Genomic DNA, 22,485 nt, shown 5'->3' on the forward strand with positions numbered 1-22,485 from the left:
TATGAACTTGGAAATTAAAGAACCTTCTACAAATCAATGGCCTTTCCTATGATTCTGGCAAACTGGAACTCCATCTCTGTTCATAATGCCCCAGTGAGCTGCGACTCTCACGTTAACTCCTTAACGCCGTGCAGGGGCCTCTCCTGTTCTTGTCTTCAGGACTTACAGACAGCACAACACCAGAAAAGGTGACAGAAATCAAAAGGGAGTAGCAAAAAAACTCCTCTTACTTGAGACTCCATCTAAGATGGATGCTGGGAGTCTCTGGGAACACATTCGGTCACTGAATTACTGCATCCTCTCCGAGAGCAGCCCAGCTGACAGTCCCCACAGCAAAGGCTTTAAGTATTCCATAATGGCATTTTCAACATCAGGAAACCCAGTTTTGGCTTCCCACGTGTCTCTTTCAGGGCTATAACCTTTCCACATCCAGAAAACTCAGTGTCAACTGGCACGAGTCACTTGTAGCAGGGCTGTCTTTTCTTATGTACTACGTTGGTGTCAACGTTTTCATAGTACAAAAGCACGCACTGCCCATGCGAACAGCATTACTTGAGCACATTCTGTACCTCAACAGTATCTCAGAGCTTGTTTTTGAAGGCTTGCATGCCTGCTAAATTCTTATATCCAACCATATTATAAGATCATCTTTAAGGGATTTCGCTAAGGCCCTGCTATTTCTTCAGCCATTCCACTACTTGAGGCTTCAAAGGACTTTAAAGTCGTTTGTAATACAACCATTAAGTGGCAATGGTCCAAGCTCTAAAATTGCATAATTGATCCAATACACAAAACAACTGGAAAATATTTTAACTAAAGCCTTTTATTCTATACAACTGTGAAACATCATTTACCCTTCTGGCATTGCAGACTCTTCTGTCAGTCTTTCCTGAAACTGTGTTTTTGGGATGGTTAGAAAGAAAAAAAGAAGAAAAATTACAACCTTGGCTGATTTCAAACAAAATTACTGGGAGCAATTCCAATGTATACAACGGGACAGCAAGACAACCAGAAAAAAAAACCCCAAATCCAAACAGTGCCTATTGGAACAAGCATACACCCTTGCTATTAATAAATACAAGTCAGAACAGTTTATCAATAAAAGTTACAGTTCTGCTTAGCCATTTAATTCACAAATATCACTAAAAATGTGCAGTTATAGCACAACTGTGTCAAACTGAGCATACACAGAAATGGGGATTAAAAACCTGAAACTGACTCTCAAAAGACAGGGAAAAAGACATGCTAGCTTAGTTCTGAACCATATTTTTTGTGTAAGCAATGAGTTTGTTTAGCTAGGTTAAGAGTGCAGAAGGTAATGATTTGACTATTTTTTCAAATAAAATACGATGAAAAATATTTTAGTTTTTGTTTGACCAATACAATCCCAGTAATATAATTTATTGGGACTTCCTTTAGGCCTCAACCTAAATCTTGATAGCAAGATACAGGAAGGGCAAGAACATATGTCTCCTGAAGAAACTCAAATAATATACTGCCCTTTGAAGGCACTTGTGCTTCTGCTTCAGACAAGAGTCATTTTTACACAATTTCTTTATGAGGATTTGTAATTTGTTCTGGCTACAAATAGTTTTCTGGGACAGCCCCACATTTTCTCACGAAAAGTTGAAATGCCTTTACCCCCTCCCCCCAATAAGTTAAACTCTATAAAAGACTACTATGAGTCTATGACAGTCACAGATTTTTAGAAATAACAGTGAAAAGAAGATCCGCATACATCTATAACAAAAGAACAACTGCATATAAAACTTTGGAAAAGAAGAGTAAGTATTTTTATATCATGAATATGAAATCTGCTGAGAAGTTTCTGAAGTTTAACATTAAACATATGAAGTTATTTTCAGAATGGTCTGAAGTTTTAACAAAATGTCACATAGTTTTGGAGCATAGTTACCAAAAATTAGACTAGTGTGTCTTTAGAACACCTAGGACACAGTGCAGGAAGTAGTTATATATATTTAAAAAAAAACCTCTCTAAGTTGCTGCAAAGCATGTTCACTCTATTATGATGCACAGCATCATTGGACTGACCCTGCCACAACATTTATCTAGTGTTCTTATTCTGCAGGTCAACAGCTCTCTAAAGCAACAATTGCGTTGCAGTATTAAAACAATTCTAATGTTAACCTTTCGTTTGCAATTAAATGGGCTGATTCTTTCAAGTATGCAACACCTATTTTCTGTTGGTTTTCTTTTCCAAATTTCTTTAAGTGGTAGAAATGTCTGAGTAACCTGTGAGAAATCATTGTAGGAACTTTATGAATGGAATGTACTAAAAATACTTTGTGTGCAGCTCTGAATTATATTGTGAACACAACGACTAATATGGCCAAAATGGTTTCATATCAAGCATGAGCAGATGAGGATATTACGTTCTGGAAAAACAAAAGCAAAAAGGAGGAAGCAAGTCTGCACTGGATTATCATCCATTCTCTGTACACCTCACACAACACGAACCACTCAGGGACTTCCCATCTCATTGGCTGAGACTAGGACAGACTTTAGTTTAAGTCATATAGATTTTTTTCCTCTATATTACAGATCTATTAGTCACTTCAATTAAATGTATACTTTCCGTCCATACTGAGTCATTAGAAGTCTCATCTACCTTAGGGGTTCAGTGGGCTTCTATAGTACTACTCTTGGAACCAGTACAGTATGGTCAAGTAAATAAGTAACCATTTGGGTCCACCACTCCCTTCACGTTGATTTCTGGCGATAATGAAGTGTCAGATCACCACCACTCTTCCAAATGAAGTGCTTTACAGTTCGAAGGTCCATATTCGGATCCAAAACCTAAACAGTAAAAATTCATCTTTTATTCCACAAATCTGCTAGATTATCAGAAATTCAAAGATAAAACACTCTGGTTGGGCAAAACAATCCTATGGATAAACAGGCATCAAAGATGAATCATGCAGAGGCTCGGATTTTTCAAGTAGCAAGTAAACCTGACGCCTTACTGAAAGATTTTAGCCATGTAACATATAACTTAATATTACAACCACCTCCTCAGTATTTAATTTTCATGCACTTACTACACTTACCAGACAATTCGTGATTTTGGACAAATTTTAAACTCTGCTAGAAATGTAGAATTCAAAACATTCCAAAAATGCTAGAAATGGAACTCTATGGTATTGTATTAAGTCCATTTCTTGAGTATGAGTAACTAATCCTATAAAGGCTACTAGTCAGACCAAATTAAACAGGCATACTATATAAATTCTTTGATCTGGCTAACTGCAGCTGTCTGAACTTGTGTGAGCACTAAGTTAACATGATGACAAAACATTTACTTGGTTTTAAAGGTAACAGATAATCTATAGCATATTTCAAGCTCAGTATTCAGAAATTCACAACTGATTCATCGGTAGACATTAGTTTTGTTCACAGGCTAAAACGCCCAAGTAACTTACCTGGTCCTGGCACAGAAGTTCAATCTTCTCCTCTGCTAGCACAGCAATGTCCTCCTCTTTTTCTTGTTCTCCTGCTTTTTCATTATTGGAAGAGCTAGTTGTCTGAGACTCATTATCCAAGTTTATGATTTTCTCATACACGTGTTCCATCACTTTTCTCACCTGAAGCATATCACTTGCTGACAGTCGGTCTCTATATAAGGTAAGCAAAGTTTGGCAGGAAAAAACCTGAGAAACTGTATTTCTTATCTTCACAATACCTTAATCTGTAGCACACTATGCAAGTACACAGAAAAGCTCTTTATTTTACAAATTTAATAGTAAATTATCAGGATCATCCAGAATACCATGATCAATACAGCCATTTATCCAAAGATTCACCCAGCAAAAGGGACTCAGAAAAGTGGTAAGATATTCAAAAGACCAAATTAAATCAAACCCTACATGAAGAGTATTGTACACCACCCTCATTCTTTCAATAGAAAAGGGATTAGTAAGAGAAAGACAGAGGATATGGAATAATAAGACGTAAGACAGAATATGCTGTTCACCCTACTACATTAACAGAAGGGCATTCTAAAGTAGTAAGCAGCAGCAGTTTTTCCACAACGTACACAAAAAACCTATGAAGCTCCTCTTTCACAAATCGTCTCTGATGTGAAGAATTCAACACGACTTAAAGAGGAACTAGGCATTCGTGGAAAAGACTGAAAATTGTTGCATGTAAATGGTAGCCATACTGTCTATGACATTGACTTTGTATCTGAGGACCTGCATTGATTTCTAACCTATATAGCTCCCAGCTACAGCTAGTGTGACAGGCAGACTATCCTGCATTCCCTACTGTCAGGTTTTGTACCTCTTCCTTTTAAAAAGCTATCATTCTTCACTGCTAGCAATAGGAAACATAATATAAAACTGTGGTTCTGAACAGTGTAACAATCTATAAGTTCTTCTGTTTCTGATTAAATACCACAAAAGACAGAAAGTCTAATTTCAGTAGTTAGTTCTTGGACATTTCTTAACATAAACTTAAGCAACTGCCCATTGAACCCAAAAGAAAGCTACAGTTCTTTCAAATATTCTGATGTAATTCAATGCTTCAGAGCAATGCTGCTTAAATGACTAGAAACTTATACAAATTCATCAAGCACAATACGATTCTCTGGCAAACCGTTTTGGGTTTTTTTGTTTGTTTGGTTGGGGTTTTTTCTGAGCTTGCAATTCTCTTTCTGCAGTTTTGAGAGTCAAAAACGCATTACTTACTTTTTTAGAGTTTTTGCCCCTGATGATGAATGAGGTTGGAGGTAGAAGGGAATCTTATTGAATTTGGGCATATTTTTCTAGAAGGAAACAAATTTGAAAAGTGTTAATTTAGGATGAACTGTTATCAGCTCCTATTTCTACCAGCTGGTATGTGAAGTATATTCAGCTCCTAATTATCAAAAACCAAGAGAGATCCTTAATCAACATAACCACCACAGCCAACTTCCAAATTACTCATACTCCTGAGATGCTTCAATTTAGATGATGCACCTATCATCTAGCTTTTGAATATAAATTATCATTTATTTCAAAGGAAATTAGACAGTATCAAAAGACTGCAGCAATATGAAGAGTATTCTCTGTTCCTGAGCTCCACACTTGAAAAGGATACCAATTATGCACAGTGTTTTGAATTCTTTTTCTGAGACTTTCTGTCAAAAGAAAGTGAGCAAAAATACCTTAACTGGACAAATCAAAAAATAATGAATCTCAAAGGGTCTTGAATACAGACCTTGAGACCACTTATTTTAAATACAAACAGAGTAAAAATTTAAAATGTCATTTCAGATCCTATACAGTTAAAAAAAAAAATTGTAGTTCACCTTAGGAAAAAAAAAAACAAACAAAACAACAAAAAAGCAAAATCCACACACACGTTACTTACATCCACAGTGATGTCAATTACCCATTGTGGCACAGTTTCATTAAGAAGCATAGATTCAGTTTCACCACCTGAATCCCGACATAATAACCTAAGACATACAGAAATAACCTTTGTGAATGAAAACAATTATTGTAATGTGCATTACATAACGTGCTCCTTTCAGGAGAGGACCTGCCCTTTTAATGGGCAGGGAGCTCGAACTTGGGTAGCTGGCCCTTCACATCATCAAACTTATTGGGGAAGTGATCACGTATTTTCTGTAAAGACCAGAAAAAGTAACTGCAGGAAGAAGACAGATCCCTAGAGCAGAAACAGGGACAAGTATCTCAGGAGACTATAGGACTACTTTGCTCGTGGATTGCGTACTTTTGTGTGTTGACGTACAAAACTGTCAGGAGAAGGGGAGAGGCACCTGGCATAAAGCAATTCTTATCTGCTTGGGAAAAATGAGCTTTGCATGTAAAGTGTCTGCTAAGTCCTCTCCAAATGGAAAGAATAAAACCAATTTTAAGAAATGCGCACATACAATGGTGAAACAAAACCACATATAATTTTATACATTCCAATTAAGTATTTTGTCAGAGTCTCCTGCAAGCCACCTTTTAGGTCCAGTAAGCATGGCTTGCTCCCTCCACTGGTGTCTTTTCAGTGTTCTCTTGAGAACAAGCTGTGTAAGTCATAAGATCCACCAGTACAGAATGGATGCAAATATTAAGCCTCAGCTACAATGTAAATACATTGATACTGCAGAAAAAAAAATCAGTTTTGAAAGCTGAAAAAGGTTATGCAGTTTTACTGACCAATTGATGGACTGAAAGTTGCATAGTTTTGGGCCTATTCAGCCTGGGAAACAAAACCAACAAACATCCCCCACCCCTCAAATTTAAAATCCACTATGTCAGTAAATATTAAATGCTTCATGGTATTTGAAAGCTTGGCATTTGTTTTGCAGCACTATTAAACTGTCTCTGACGTATCATATATCACAGTTAGGCTTTTCAATATAAAATGAAAAGAAATAGAAGGGTAATCGGTATATTCACATTACAATACAGAACCTGCACTCCTACCTGCTAGAGCTTAGGACCTTCTAATGGGTCATCAACTACAATTTTGGGAGCAGAAACAAACTCTCTAGTGAGTAGGATCTCCCGTCTGAGTCAAGTCATTAATGCTCAAAGACCAGCACAACAGACCCGTAAGAGAAGTTCTACAAGAATCTATAAAGTAGCACAATTTCATTCTAAAACAAAGTTCAGTTAATCAGTTTGCAGGAAGAGGGCACCCAAAAAGATCTCAAAGCTATGACATACAACTAGGAACAATATACAACTCTTACCATTGTAAAACCTCACACCTTGATGTTCAAACTCACATACTCAGTTGGACAATGCAAAATTATCATTAAGAGCTGCTTATTTTGCCTGTCAAGGACATGTCTTGAATGTACAGTACAGAATGGATGCAAGTATTACATTTTGATAACATTTCTGCTTGCACAAAGGACGTGATTGTTTAGCCACTGAATTTACACTCTTGAGTTTTTATACCTGAACAAAGTACGTCCTCCAGCCTCACCAAAAATAACTGGTGTGTGTGGTGGCACTTGGAAGTATCCATTTCCTTTCTGGACTCTGTTCTCCTGCTCACCATTCACTGTTGGAAAAAAATATACACAACAGTGAGACTGCACTAGGCCTCAAAAGTGGGTATACATAGACCAAAAAGTGTCTTCTCCACCTACAGCTAATGTATTTCATAAATTAACAAAATCATAAGCTTCATAAAAACCAAGAAAATCCCCATTTCCAACACATAGCAAGTATATAAAAAGGAACACCAGAGAGTAACTAGATCAATACAGGTTTGTGAAAGGCCTATTTCAAAAGCCTTTGAGAAAAGGGAAATAGAGCTCATGAGCCAAAACCTGATCACTAGTTTTCTCCAGTTCCTTAACGGAATTCTGAGGATTTGTCAAACTGAACAATACCAATATGAGAAATCAATTAAAGAGATTCCACTGAGACAAGACTGTTTTCCCCCACTACGCTGACAGTACAGAACTCTGACGGATGTTAGCTTTGCTCTTCTACCTGGATTTGCCAGATGTCAAAATAGTGTACTCGTACAGCTCGGACTCACATTTCCTTGAAGTTACTGCATTCTAAATTCAATTTATTTTTAGCTAGTTATAGCAGTGCGGTCTTCAAACACTGAAGAACCTGATTCCACATCAGACAGATAGGATAAGATTAAAGAAAAATCAGCATTACGCACCTCTTGAACAGTGCAGCTTCTAGTCAGTCAAGTACCTTGAAACAGAGCTATTTATATACATATTTATTATATATTTATTTAGATGCCTTCCTTTCACTTGAGAAAGATCATCTCGATTACATTGCAGCATCTAATTACTGTATTTGAACATGATGTTGAATTCAAGCAACACAAGAAATTTAAATGGCATAGTCTGATGAGATGAATAATTCCTTAGCTTTCTGACCAGCAACACATGTAGTGAAAGAATGGTCAAAAATTGCATCAAGCAAAGAAACAAACAAACAAAAAAAATCTGTTCTCTATTAGAAGGGATGAATATGATACTGAAGTTAGAGCAAGTGAAAAATCCTACAGTTTGAAAGATTTCTTCATAACACTTCTGTTAACAATTGAGAGGCACAATATTGCACATATATATGTATATTTAAGTTCTTGTCTCTTTACACAAATTTCAATGTCCAACGGGTACACTTTATCTTCTTAAGTCATTGTTCAGTGTCAGTTTCTTTTGAAAGGGAAAATGAGGACTGATTCTGTAGTGAATATTCTAAACATTCCACTAATTCACAACTATTCACAGAAATGAGTAGTGCAGCATCAGTGTTCCAACAAATACAAAAGCCTGAGTTATACTTCTCATGTATTGTCTGGCTCTCAAGCTGCAGACTGCCAGTACACAAAAATATGAGAATCAGCAACTTTATCCAGAAAACCCTGCCAAGTGCTGTAACCCTCCATGGAGGTCATTTTTGAAAGAAGAAAGTAGCTAACTCTTGGCACAATCTTTGTCACAAAATGGCAAGATATTGCTGAACTTATAGTTTTCTTAATTGCATTATCTGTAGAAAGTAATTTCTTAATCAGCAAAGATAAGACTTTTCAGTCAACTCTGATCTGGGTTGAATTAATTTCAAAATAATCCACAAACTTTGGAGTTATACAGTCTCTTTTATTCTGCCAAATTCAGCCACTATCTTACATTTTACATAGCTGTGCTTTTTATCTCATGCCTGATTAGACTTAGCATTATTACCTTAAAACACCACTCTAAGATGGTTTTGTATAGACCTACCCCATGTATTATTCTAATAGCCATTGAATATTTTTTTTTCCAATAAATCTTTCTTTTATTTTATATTGTTCATAATACCTAGAAACAAATGGGAATTATGTCAAGAGAATACTGGCTAATGTTGAATAACTGAACTATTGCTTTTTGCTGTCATTATCTAGGCTGTTTCTTTTCCAAGTCAAGCCTTAGTTTTGCCAGTAATCGTTCTTCATCAAGGCATCATGTTTCTGTAACTTCAGAATCATCTAGTCACCTACTTTTTTACGGATTACAGTTCTTAAGATTTTTGCTGATACTTTCAGAAGAAGAAAGCTACTCAGCAAATTTTGGTGTAAAGCAAATTTAAAAGCATTAAAAAACATTAGTCTATAATGCATACAGAGACAGGTGTAAGACAGCAAGTCAAGTTGTATCTGCTAAAGAAATAGAAATATAAACAAACAGAATGTATGAACAAATCCAAAAAAGGAAAATATTAAAATACTAACCATGATTTATTTCGTTTTCTTCTTCATCCATTGGATTGATATGTGTTCTAGGCCAATACTCCAGAAGTGCTTGTAGCAGAAGCCCTCCAAGGTTTACTGTCAAGACATAGGGAGGTAGAACTTCAGTTACATAAAAAACGTTGGTATTATAATATTCTACATTTGATCCACAGCTGAAAACTTTCCCAAAAGTTTGAGTAGTTCTGTTCCCAAAACAAACTATTTATGGGCACAGAAATCTGCTTATCACAATCTCAGAGCTATACGTTACAATCTTTCAGAAAAAGCTGATTTTAGAATCACTACAGTTGGATCACTCACATGCTATAACATTCTCTAGATTAGGTGATAGTTCCAGGTTTATTACTTTTTCCCTTTTGCTTCTTGAAGGTTTAAAACCAAGTTAAATAGAAAACCTGAACATGACTGAAATGTTTCAGAAAAAAGCAAACATTCTCATTAGAGAATTCTCTGCAGAATTCAGTCTCAAGAAAATAAGCCCTAAAATCCAACCAGCTACTGACATATGTGGCACTGGAATACGTTGAAACATAAATACTGGAATTTAGTCTGCTTTTTTCTCTCAATAAAACATTAGTATTAGTTAAAACTTACATTTTGGATCAGAACCATCTGGACTGCTAAATCCAGCATCCTTTGCTGAAACCCAGGCTGCAAAGCAGTCACTTTCATCCAGAGTAATTGTCAACATCTGTTGGAAAAAGACCACCAGGAAGAGGAATGCAATAGTTGTTTTGTATTAAACAAGTCTATAAACTTATTTTGTTTATACTTAGCTGCGAATACAAAACAAAGAATTTCTAAATGCATGATAGCACAGTTTGTTTACCAAACTGTATTAATTCATAATTAGTATCGGTGGATTTAAACTGACCATACCACGAGGTAAAAAAAAAAAAAAAAAAAAAAAATCTGTTATTCAGATTAAGAACTGAGGTAAGATTTGCTGGTTTGCTTCAAAATAAATCTAACCCATCAGATAAATGATAATCGCTCTTCAAAACTTATAACATACTCAAACCTTTGTGAACAAACAGTATATGAAAATATATGAAATATGACATTAGAACAACAGATTCAGGAGTTGTATCTCACCCCAGTTTTCAAGTCTACTGAGAACCAGTTTGGCACATACACCATTTTAAATCTCTTCTTAATTTCTTCTTCAAAATCTACTTTCCCAAGGTCTTCAACTTTACATGCCTGTACACGAAAAGAAATACAGAAGTTTTTAAATTCTGAGTATTGAGTCATATCAGCACCTCAAACCTTTCACTTGACTTTCATTTACACTTGGAATGATTACGACTTATGATTTCTCCATGAATACTGTAGTCCAGAAACACACAAGTTAAAGGTTCAAATTTTTCTCAAAAAATTGAACAATAGTTTACGTGGTAAGTAATTTTTATTTTTTATTTATTATTTATTTCTGAGGTAGTGGCATCAAGCCTGTGGAGAGGTATAGAATTATTACTTCACATTAATAAAAACCACTTTCCCTATCACTGAGCAGGTAGCTGTCCTATAGCATCCTCTGTCATTCTTCTCCCCATCAGTATCAATATTTCAGTACAACTGTCCATCAAACACCAATATTCGTTGCAAATCTAGAAACAAATTCAGCCTAACTACTGTAATGGGAACAGCAGTGAGTGAATTTACATGCAGATTCTTTTTTCCTGTTTTATTTTATACTTCTATTTCTAAAGTTCCTCAAGCAAGTCTGTTAACATCCAAATTCTTGTAATCCACTTGCAGAGTCATCCTGAAACATGTGCTTTAAGCAAACTCTAAGGATTGTAACCTTGCAAGACTTATTTCCTCAAAATCCAGGAAAAGTTACAGGAAGCAAAGATTGAAGGGTGTAGCTACAGATAAGAAAACTTCCCTCTTTTCTTCCAGCATCCTCAATAAAGAGTCTCAGCTTTAGAGTGCCGTGATCCTACACGTAAGATGACACTTTGACCTGGTGAATAACCCCATCTCTAAAGTGAATATGTATTTAAACATATCTAAGAAATGCTTCTGAAACCCTTACAAAAGAGAAAAAGAATTGAATGAAAGTACAAATTAACAGTAGCATTTGACTTTGGTCCTGAGATCTAACACTGTATTTCAATATATACCAACTATAAACAGAAAGAAAGAAAAGCTATTCACTTTTCAACAAAAGTCATCTAGATAATTTTTAGTACAAATCTACATTCTCCAACTTAATTCCCTTCTTTCTCACTTCAGTCAGCAACTCAGTAAGTTAGCTGGGCATGCTTTGCTTCATTACCGAATCTTGGCTGGAGCACTGCATAGTTCAAGACGAAAAAAAGATTTAGAATTTCAAACAGGATTTTGCAAGAGAAGATATTGCTCACTGACCTGGGATTCCAGTCCTTTCTCTCTGCACTCTTTTCCCTCTCCTCTGACCAATCATTGGGTAAAACAAAATAAAGAAATGCCACACCAGGTCTCTCTCTTCTCACAGGAGCCAGTAACACTAGGCCACGCTTCCTTCTGCTAATTTTCCTTCCAGTCCTGCCTTTCTGCCTGCTATCTTGCCAACTAACAAGGGAAGCAGTACGTTCACGCTCTCAGACTACTCCACAGACTGCTAGTCAGCACACTCGCTTGGGATCTGTGGGTTTGTAGCAGGACCTGAAGCACAGGTTTCCCTTTTGCAGGCTAAGCTTTCTTATGCTATTCCATACCGCACTGGGCCTCTGCGAGCCCTCTTTGAAACAAAAGCCAATCAAAACAAACATTACTATTTTCAGGAGAGAATTCAAGGGTCTGAATTTCAAGTGAATGAAGATGTCAATACTCAGCTTCACGTCAGGCAAAGACACAGAAAAGCTCAGAAATGCCCCCTCCCCTTTCAAAAAGCAATCTTTGCATTATGTCTTCAGACAGAAAGATGACTTACTTTCTACCATAGGAATCTCATGCACTAAAAAAATATATTAAAAGGTACAAAATAATTAATCATCCAACAGTAGATGTTTAATCCGAAATGATGTACTTACCTTCAAGACATCCCAGTATGCCACATTATTATTTGTGTCTTTGGTTAGTATGTGTCTCTTGTCGTTAAGAATGTGGCACTGAATAATACTAGCACCCCCTAGCAAACAAACAAGAATTAAGGTCACTAAGTGACTTTTTTTTTTCCTAGTATTACATTAAATTAAACTGTATAAAATGACATGTGTGATTGTTCTTTGGTTTCACTATTTTATGTAAGACTTGGATATTACGACGGTTCAAACACTATTTTAACTGTAATTAACAGTAGATAGATGATAAGCACATTGTTTTTGTTTTGGTTGAAATCATAGTATCAAGTACCTAAAAACCTGAGCCAGTCTTAAAGATCTACCATTTCTGCTAATGATAACAGATTTTATAAGGGACTCTGGAAAACAGCTGTTTACCTTTTATAACTTGGTCAGGCTGTGTACACAGGGGTGGTATAGGATTGGTACAATCATTATCATAATCTCCAGATGCTCTAAAATTATGAATTCCCTTCAAAGTCTAAAGAAAGAAACAAAATAATGACACATTCATAATAATCTATAAATTTGCTTTTATCTGTGAGTAACAACTGCCAGTTCATGCTGCTATTTAGATGTTAACCGTCCAGTTCCGAGTAAGATAGTTTATTTCTAAAAGCAGCATAAATAGACAGCAAAGGAAGTAATTCAAAGCTTAATGTCTTTTGATCAATTTAAATATTAGCATTTTATGATTTTTTTTAAAGAAAGCTTACCGATCATAGCAAGTCACAATCAAATTGCAATAAACAGTCCAACAGTTCCCAAACCAAGCCTGCAAGTCCCATGACTACTTAATTGAATTCACAGAGTGTAAAATACATCACCTACCCATTTATTCACAGAGGATTTAGTTGTTGCAACCCAAAGTGCTGGAGGAGGATCAGCTGATCTATCAAGTTCCATCTAAATAATGAAACCACAGATACTTTCAGGCACGCTTAACTTAATTTTCCTTTGTTCACTTAATATTTGCTCTGTATAGACCCGCTCTCATACTTGGATGTTATCTCAGAAACAGCACTACTTTCAGCTTACTGAAGAAATACAAAGTTTAAATGAAAAATAACTAAGCTGCAATTTTTGAAACTCCAGAGAAATTGTTTCAAGCATTCAACAAATAAATGCTGGACATGGACAACAGTAGATGCAATGTGTCTAAACACCCAGTATTTAAAGTTGCTTCTAGCGTGATGCAATCTTGTCTAATGGACAGTTTGATAAGTACAGTATTTCCTGAATTATTTTGCATTCAAATACTTCACATGGTTAAAAAGAGAATGTAAGAAGTTCTGTACTAATTAAAAAGCAGAACTTTATACGTTTGGCTCTGCTGTTACATTTCTTGGACTAGAAATCACTGTAGCTAAGATCTTAGAAGACGCCTTCTGATCTTTGTACAGCTGACCATAGCTTTCATTTTCCATTTTGAACTGAAATTTCTCAGATCCTGACTTTTTCAAAACTACATTAATAAACCCAGGATTTTATCTGAACATACTAAGCCAGAGTTCACTCACAAGGAAAGCCAGATTACTTATATACTGGTATCTGTTTCAATCGCACATTTCTTACACACCTACATGTTCCAAGATCATGTTATCTAGAGTTACAGACAGCAAAAAAAAAATCCAAAAAGCAGTCTCTTCAAAAGACTCAGAGTTGTGCATGCCGTTTTCTCCAGCTAAGAAAACATCATGTTTAGGTGTTCAAAAAACCCACAATAAATTTTACTCCTGGTTCCCATGAGTATGCAACAGTCCTGTGCATATATGTTGCTGCTAAGAAACATCCATTTTTGTCTAAAGCCTTGGCAATGCCGGCTTAGTTTCTTAAAACCATACTAGAGTCCGGTAAAAACAACTTTTCATGTTTGAAGCATAATCAGTTTCAGTAATATTTGAATTTGCATATTTTAGGTAGCTGCCAGGCATTTATCTTTTTCAGACAATTAAGTTTCAGATGTAATTTAGGAGACAAAGCCAATATACTGAAGATGTGGTGTAGTAAACACTTGTTACCCAATATGCATTCTTTTATAAACTGAAGCCACTATTATACCTCAAGCCACTATTTCATTAGACAATATGCGATACAATTACACTTTCATACTGTGAGGGTAACTGAGCACTGGCACAGGTTGCCCAGAGAGGTTGCAAAGTCTCTCTCCTTGGAAATATTCAAAAGTCATCTGGACATGGTCCTGGGTAATCAGCTCTAGGTAGCCCTGCCTGAGCAGGAGGGGGTGATAATGATGACCTCCAGAGGTCACTTCCAACCTCAACCATTCTGTGATTCTCTGAATTAAACTCAATTACCTTAAGAACTGGTGCCTTTTCTTCACAGATAAGCACACGGATATCAGGATTTCGTAAATCTGTACAATAAATCTTCCTATCTCTTCCTCCTGAATAAACATGAGTGAAGGCTTCATTGACCTGCAGAGCCCAAACACCTTCATCATGGACTCGATATGTGGCTATACATCTCTGCTGCCCAAGGGACCACAGGCGGATAGTCCCATCAGAGCTGCCTGAAAGACACTGAGCAACAACCATCATACTTAAATCAAGCAGGCATTTAAGTCTTTTAAAATCATTTTTTCCATAAAGAGCTTTCATAATTCTTATGGTTGTATTTTTCCATTAAGACGGTGCTAAACGAAGACTGGCAGTTAACAACCCTAGTCACAATTTCCAGACTTTTTATGTAAACCACCCCCTCCATACCTAGATGGACTTGTAATAAAACAGAGCTTTCACCCACCTATGTCCTTCCCTTAATCACTAAATATCTGTAAAATACTTGTTAAACTATCTTCTATAATCTATGACATAAAATAATTATACTGAAAAAGACTAATGACATTTCTGCATTCTGTAAAATGTGTTTGTCTCAAGTTAAAGCACGTACCTGGGTGCCATCTCTGTTCAGCAACAAAGCTTTTACATTGTCCGTGTGCCCTTTGAGTTTCATTAGTTTTGCACAAGTTCTCGGATCCCACACCCTTAGAACCTACATAAATAGACATTGGATAACTGGCATTAACATCATTCTTCCCACCAATGCATTTTCTCTACAGAATATTAAGCCTTTCTGAATAAACTGACCCTTATTCTGAACACACAGACATCCATCACCAAAAACATACTTTGTCAGAACAAGATAGACATAACTAGATCTTATGCACCTCTAATAATCAGATGTGATTTTCTTCGCTTGATTTTAATTTCAAATTTAATTTTAATTTAATTTCAAATTTTTTAATTTGTTCTGGCTTTTTCTGTCTTCTTATGAAATTAAAGAATGGAAGTGACTGGATAAACAGGATAGTGTAAAAAATGGGTAAAAAAAATCTGAAAATCCTCTCGGATGCTTCACTGGTTTATCCTATTTTCATTTTTATATTGACTTGGAAATAAAATTCTCTCAAGATTAGATTAGGTAAAAAAACAACTCGCAGGGGCCTTTAGGGTGTTCCATCTTCCTTTACAAAGAGCACGGGCTATCTCCTAGGAACACTTGAACTACATTAGCTCACTTCATTTCCCACCTCCTGCAGGGGTCTTACAAATTGCTGGCACCACTTCTTTCTTACCTGTGGCAACTGCTTCAGTTTTTATAATCATCTGAGTAACATGCCCCCAAAATCAGAGCTCTTGTGGTGAAACGTAATAATTTCTGATAGAGAGAGGGTTACACAAGATGATCTGATTGTCTCTTCTGTGTATTAAAGCTGTATGGACATATACACATCTTCAGATTGAGGCAGGTAATTGTGTCCTACACTTACACTCCCCCTTAAAAAATAGTGTCTACCTTCACCATTAAAAACACCAAAGCTGCTACAGACATGACATTGGAAATGAATAAAATTGTCTCTTTAAACTTTGAACTGAAGTGGAATGAGCCTTACCAGATTTTTGCTTACCTTTTCAGTGGACCCTGATACAATAACTGTTCCCATTTGATTCATTGCAAGGCTGTAGATAGAGTCTTTGTTCCCACTCAGGGAAGAAGCTATTTCAAAATAAAATTTACATTTTCAATTTTAATGCAGTCATTTGAAAAACATACTTATTCACTCAAAAATGGTATTTTAGGGTATTTTAATACTCTTTGATCCATGAAAACAGTGTCACTCTACCCCATATATACAGTTGCTTTAAATAAATTAAAAAAAAAAAAAAAAAAAAGACTGTAGACAGCATATTGCTAGGAAAACCACATCCCAATTCTTAATCTACTGCTAGCATAAAAACAAAGTAACCCCTCACACTTACGGTCATTACAGTCCTGGTGCCCTTTTGGCACTATAATTCAGTGCAAGGACCATCAAAGTACTCTTGCTCTTCTCAACTACTTCACTAGAGAATGATACTTCTATGTGATCTTATAATACATAGCATTTGGATTTAAGTGCAGAGATTTTTTTCCAAGCCAAGTAGCAGCAAAATTCTACATCATATATTATAGGCTTTTTTCTTCATTCAGCAGACATGCATTACTGAAGTTACGCTGCAGTGCTGAAATGTGTTACTTGAGCATGGATGCTACCTTTGCATTTGGGAAAACCGTATGGCAACTCCTTAGCATCACAACTGGCTTCAGAGTTGAGGAATTCTGTACCTTCTAGCCTAATCTACTTTTGGACAGATTAAAGTACCAGTCCCTCAGCTGGGAAAAGCACAGACACATTTCAAATCATCTATTCAGAGAGCACCATTAGGTATTTCATCAAGCCTCAAAACCATACGATCAGTACGCCAAAAAGGCTGAGAATAGCAACAAACTGTATTGCCAGCAAAAATGTGAAACTTTATGTAATGATTTATGTATACTATGGAAATAAGTTTCTAACACAGTATTTGTGACCCAGTATCATAAACATTTTGTCACAGTGGAACAATTATGCAGCTTTACTTCAGGGTTCTCTTAACCACTAGCTATGACTATCCAAACGTAAACTTTCAAATGAAATCTATTATTTGTAGCCAAAATAAAGTCATAGTCTTCCACTATCCCCAGAGAACAGTTGAAGGCAAAAAGCAGAACTGAAAACTCTTGAAAGTTAGCACACTGCTCAACAATCATAATAATTTATCAAAGGATAATGTACAGAGTTATCACAAGCTGGACATCAGGAATGGAAAAGAGAATCTTAAGTGTACAGAAGCAAAATTTATGCCAGAACAAAAGCAAAACTCGACTACACCCTCTTCTGGAAGGGACTACCTCTCAAAAGCAAAATTTCTCCACTTAATTTAAATTATGGCTATGCTGACTGAGATGCTCTTTAAAAATAGGCTTACTTTTAATGTTGGCTTGTGTGCATTGCTTCCCTGTACTCAGATAGGAAATTAATGCACAAGAACAATCTTCATTTGCACTCTGAAAAAATCAATATTGTTTGAAAGGACTGAGGAAAACCAGGTTCTTTAAGGACACATACCATGTTCTTCCCAAAAACCACTGTTAGTTGGGAGCACTAGAAAGAAAGAAAAACAACTCCCCTGCTTCCCTTTTCTCCCCCTTATGAAGCATTACTGTTCTAACTCTAGAAATGCAAATTTATTTCTGTCATCTTAGAGGTAATGCCTCCACTTCCGTTTGATCTTGGGCTCAAAACAAGCATCAGCTCCTCAGTACTCCCCATCTCCCAACTGCGATTCACTTGAATCATTTAGGTTCTGTATCACTGTTGCAGTGCTCAGGAAATCCTCCCCCCCCCGCCCCCAACCAAGTTTTCCTGTGAGCCAGCAAATAAATTCTTCCTTCAAAAACTCCCTGTTCAATCAGAAGATAGCATAACTTACAGTTATCAGCAAAGTTTAGTGATAAAATAATTCTACTTTCAGTGAAAGAAAACTTCTGGGAAATATAAGGTAAATCTACTTAGTTATATGCAGTCATGTGCCATCCCAATACTATTCTGCAGTCCAACACAGCTCACTAGAAGCCATCTCTCTTCTGAAGGCTACAGAGACATGCCAGCATAAGGCTATACTTGAATTAAAAAGTCCTGTAGACAGAACAACCCAGATGCACCTTTAGTTTTAGAAGCTACCAAATCCATAAAATTAACACACCTTTCAGAATTAGCCAAAACACTAGTTAAAAAACACCAAAACAACTATATGCCTGCCTCTTATTTACAGAATCACATATTCCTGAAATTTCTTAAAAGTCTGTTGTGCCAATTCCAAATTTTAGTTTTGCAGATCTTTCTTGAGTCATTCCTAACCTACGAATGAGGAAGCAAGTAGTCTTATTTAGAAAATTAAAGTGTGGCAGTGAAGCAAGATGGTATGTTCTTTCCCAATGCATACATCTGAGACTCTGCTACTGTTTAAACATGTATCAAACACTAAGTATAAAATGAAAGAGATCGGTCACTTTAAACACTACTTTTCCAACCTACCTATAGGCAGCAAAACACACTGTGGTCAAACTAGACCTCTTTCTGAAAAAATGTATTGTAAAATAGCCAATACAAACCAGGATGCTGATGACCCAGATTTACGTTATTTACTAACTAACTAAATCTAACTGAACTTGAAGATTGGTGTCATGCTTCCCAGAAGAGAAACTTAACGAGCTCTATCTTGAGTATTCTAAGAAAGAGGTGCTGGAATTGCTCTACGGGGTAAGATCTCATGATTTATTGTGATGTCTTCATTGGGATAGAGAAGCAGGACAGACCACTTAAAAGGTGATGATGACATTAAGGATTAACCCTGATATGTAGAATCTACGGATAGTTTTCCCTTGCGTTCTAATATCTAACTAGTGAGTTAGATCTCACTAGTATGCTATTTTTACATGTAATTGTGCTTAGTATTACTTCACATGTTTTTTAATCTAAATTTATCTAGTAATTTTATTCTTCTGACAGATAGATTTGATAAATGTATCAAGTTCTGCTTTAGGAGCTGTACTGCAATTTTGCAGCATCTATATTAAAAAAAACCCAACTCAAAACCCAACCAAATTATAATACACAGAAAATGCACTGACAAAAAAACTAAGAGAAAATTTCTAAAACGGCTTAGTTGAGGAGCAAAAAGCTTCTCAAGCTAAAGCTCTATCAAGTTTCAGAGAATACCAGCACATTACATTTCAGGAGAAAATGTTCAAAGAGACCGGTCATCTATTCTAAATGACTGTTGGCTGCTCTAGATTTTCAGCTGTTATATAATGCAACAAATGGACTGATTACATACTAAAGCCACCTTAAAATTTCTTGCACATTTTTTATGTACACACAGAAGAGGTATCTATAGTTTTAAATTGATCTCACAGATTATGCTACTCAACAAAATGCACTTGCCTCCCCTCCCTAGGTACCTACTTGTTACGGTGTTATTTGAGGCAGTCAGTGCTGTTAGAGTATTTACATCCCAGAGGAATATCTGTCTGTCCAGCCCGGCAGATGCTACCAGTTCTTTATCTTTTGCATAGGCTAAGGCTTTCACGTAATCCTACAACAAAGTAAATATAACAATATGAATCAACGACACTACCCATTTGAAGTCTACATCTTAATATTTAAAAGATTGTAAGTGATAACATACAGTATTTACAGATAACGTTTTTCACCTTATGCGTCCTTAGTGTTGACATGCAAAACCCCTTATGTGCATTCCACACTTTAACAGTAGTATCTGAAGAAGCAGATATCACTAAATTGGAAAGAATAAAGAGTAAACTTTAATGGCTTATATATTACTTTAGAGCATATTCGTACTACTCTAATTTGCTTTTCAAAAAGATTAAAAGAATCATTTATATACATATTTAAATTTTCATTAAAACATCTGCTTACACTATTTATCAAATTTACAATACACATCATAAATTAATTTTATATGCTAAGAAAAGATGGAAAATAATTAAAGAAGCAGATAATATACTTTTATACACAATTTCTGAATCCTGTAGTTTTCAAACATTTAAGTACTTACATGTTTTACCATTGCAGCAGAGCACAATATCATTTACCCAATCTGTGTGATGTTCCATAGATGCTATATAAGGGTCTTGCTGCAAATTAAGAAAAAAAAGTTTATAAGAGCTCATCACAAATGGAAAAGATTGTAACTATCAGATCCTGTTGTGGTATTTTCTTCAACCTTCAAATAGATCAAAAGTTGCCTAATGCAGAGTTGCTTGAAGTCGCTATTCCAGAATATTTTTGTGAAAGAACTATACAGTATGAGCAATATCAAAATGATTTTCCTATCATAGTAATTGGCAGCTGTTAAAAAACAGTATCAGATGTACATCTGCAGGCAGCTTACTAGCATGGTAACTTGAAAAAATTAGGTTTAGACATAGGAATCCTCTCATGACTTACCTTGTGCTGATTCACACTCCATATCCTTATAATAGAGTCTCGGCCTGCTGTGAAGAGTCTATTTAATGCTGGATCCAGCTGAAGTGCATTTACCCCATTCCGGTTATACTTCTCCACTTCATCTCTAATCACATAGGAGACCTAAAATACATTTACACAAATCCAATTATGGTATTAAGATATTGACTTGGCCATAAAACCCTAACATCTAATTTCATCTGTGAGAGGTTCTTGGGTAGAAAATATTAAGAGCTTTACAAGCATTAAATAAGTCTGTCAGTTTGAGAGTTACCAACACCACCTCAGTCATTTCTCTCCCCCCACACCCCTGAAAATGGGGAAGAATCATAGAGAAGATATCAGCAGTGCTATAACCTGAGCCCAAAGGATTATTTAATCATCACAACTCAAGCTTAGACCCAGAGAATCCTTAGTTCAATTCCCTGCTCTGCACAGATACTCTGGGTGATCTTAGACAACACACTGAGTTTGCGTCTCATTTCCTAAGTAGGTTTCATAGTTTTTATAGCTGGGATGACAGTACTTCCCAGACTCACAAGAGAGAGGATATGGTCACTAAGGATTACAAAGCATTGAAAGACTGCAGATACAAATTCTAGCTACTTCAGGTGTCGCTATTATTTTGAAACCAGTTTTTTAAAAACTACCTACGTTCTAATATAAGAAGCAGCACAAATGTTTACTGTTCTTTCAGATAAATTATTCCTTTAGTTTCTTGCCTTCTGTATTTGACAGTACTGTGTGTATAGGTTATTTCATTGTTTTGTTCAGAAACCCTAAAAGGAGATTTAAGGAGACATACTGCAAAGGCTACAGCACTCTCCATTATTACAGTTCAGTAAACACAATTATAAGGCACTGCAGTTTCTTCAGAGCTACCCCACTCACACTGTGCTGCACCTCTCCTGATCACAGGGTTTACAGAGGGCTTATGCATTACTATGAGGAAAGCCCTCACACCTAGAGAAAAGGAGGGGAAGCTGCCAGCTATGCCTCTTCCCAGTTCTGTAAAACATAATCAGAACAACAAGGTAAAATTTTAGGCTTGGTATAATCCAATCTGCCCACAGCAGGAATGGATACATAAGTACCAGTGTTTTGAAAATGCTTTCAAGGAGTAGTCTTGGGCTAGAGATCTGAAAGCAATTTTTCACTCTAATAACTGCATTATAGCAGTATAAAGAAAACGTTTTCCAGATCAGATCTCAGTTACACAAAATAAAACCAACAAATTAAACAAAATGTTCAGTGGTCATTATCATTGAAGAAACATTTTACAGATCAGATTCTATACCACAAGAACTGACAGGTCCATTTGGTGAATGGGGGCAACAACTCAACTGAATTATTCCATCCCAGTGCAGCATAGTAAGAGAACTGATGGTTCCGGAATGCACACATCCAATCTTATTCTCCAATTTAGAAACAGCTGCAACAGCTCTATAGACCAACACTGGAAGATCAAAATTAAGAGCCTCCTGAATCCTTCTGCCCTAATACTCTCCATTACCATTCCACAAGTCCATTTACTACATTTATTATGTTACGTCCCTATGCTCTTAAAGCACTTCTTGCTCAGAGTCTTTGTTAGCCACTCACAGTCCTTGTAGAATCACAGCTCTTCCTCCCAATTTCAGATTGTGTTCTAATTTCCAACACACTCAGCTTCTCACACCCATTCCAGACTCATCCATAATGTTCTTGCTATCCATGCTCAAGTCTCTGCCTACACACAGCTTCAGAGATGTTACCAAGAGAAGACACTGCCAACCACGCATAATATTGTTATGTTAAAACACTTCAAATACTTGAAGATGGCTTTGGGTT

The 22,485-nt window shown here is 36.2% G+C and overlaps 1 protein-coding gene across 1 annotated transcript; it reads right to left on the minus strand.

The window, feature by feature from the left end:
* Positions 1–808: 808 nt before the first annotated feature.
* Positions 809–20,778, minus strand: WDR48 (WD repeat domain 48; the record flags this gene model as incomplete). Its single annotated transcript, XM_009581584.1, has 18 exons — positions 809–2,817; positions 3,441–3,633; positions 4,707–4,783; positions 5,371–5,458; positions 6,921–7,026; positions 9,211–9,306; positions 9,826–9,922; positions 10,327–10,434; positions 12,252–12,349; positions 12,660–12,762; positions 13,113–13,187; positions 14,600–14,824; positions 15,195–15,296; positions 16,213–16,301; positions 19,633–19,762; positions 19,881–19,963; positions 20,246–20,324; positions 20,638–20,778. Coding segments are annotated over 18 exons (1,986 nt in total), but the record flags the coding sequence as incomplete, so codon positions are not given.
* Positions 20,779–22,485: the final 1,707 nt, after the last annotated feature.

This window comes from Fulmarus glacialis, unplaced genomic scaffold (assembly GCF_000690835.1).
Source record: "Fulmarus glacialis isolate BGI_N327 unplaced genomic scaffold, ASM69083v1 scaffold1730, whole genome shotgun sequence".
Lineage (NCBI taxonomy): Eukaryota > Metazoa > Chordata > Aves > Procellariiformes > Procellariidae > Fulmarus > Fulmarus glacialis.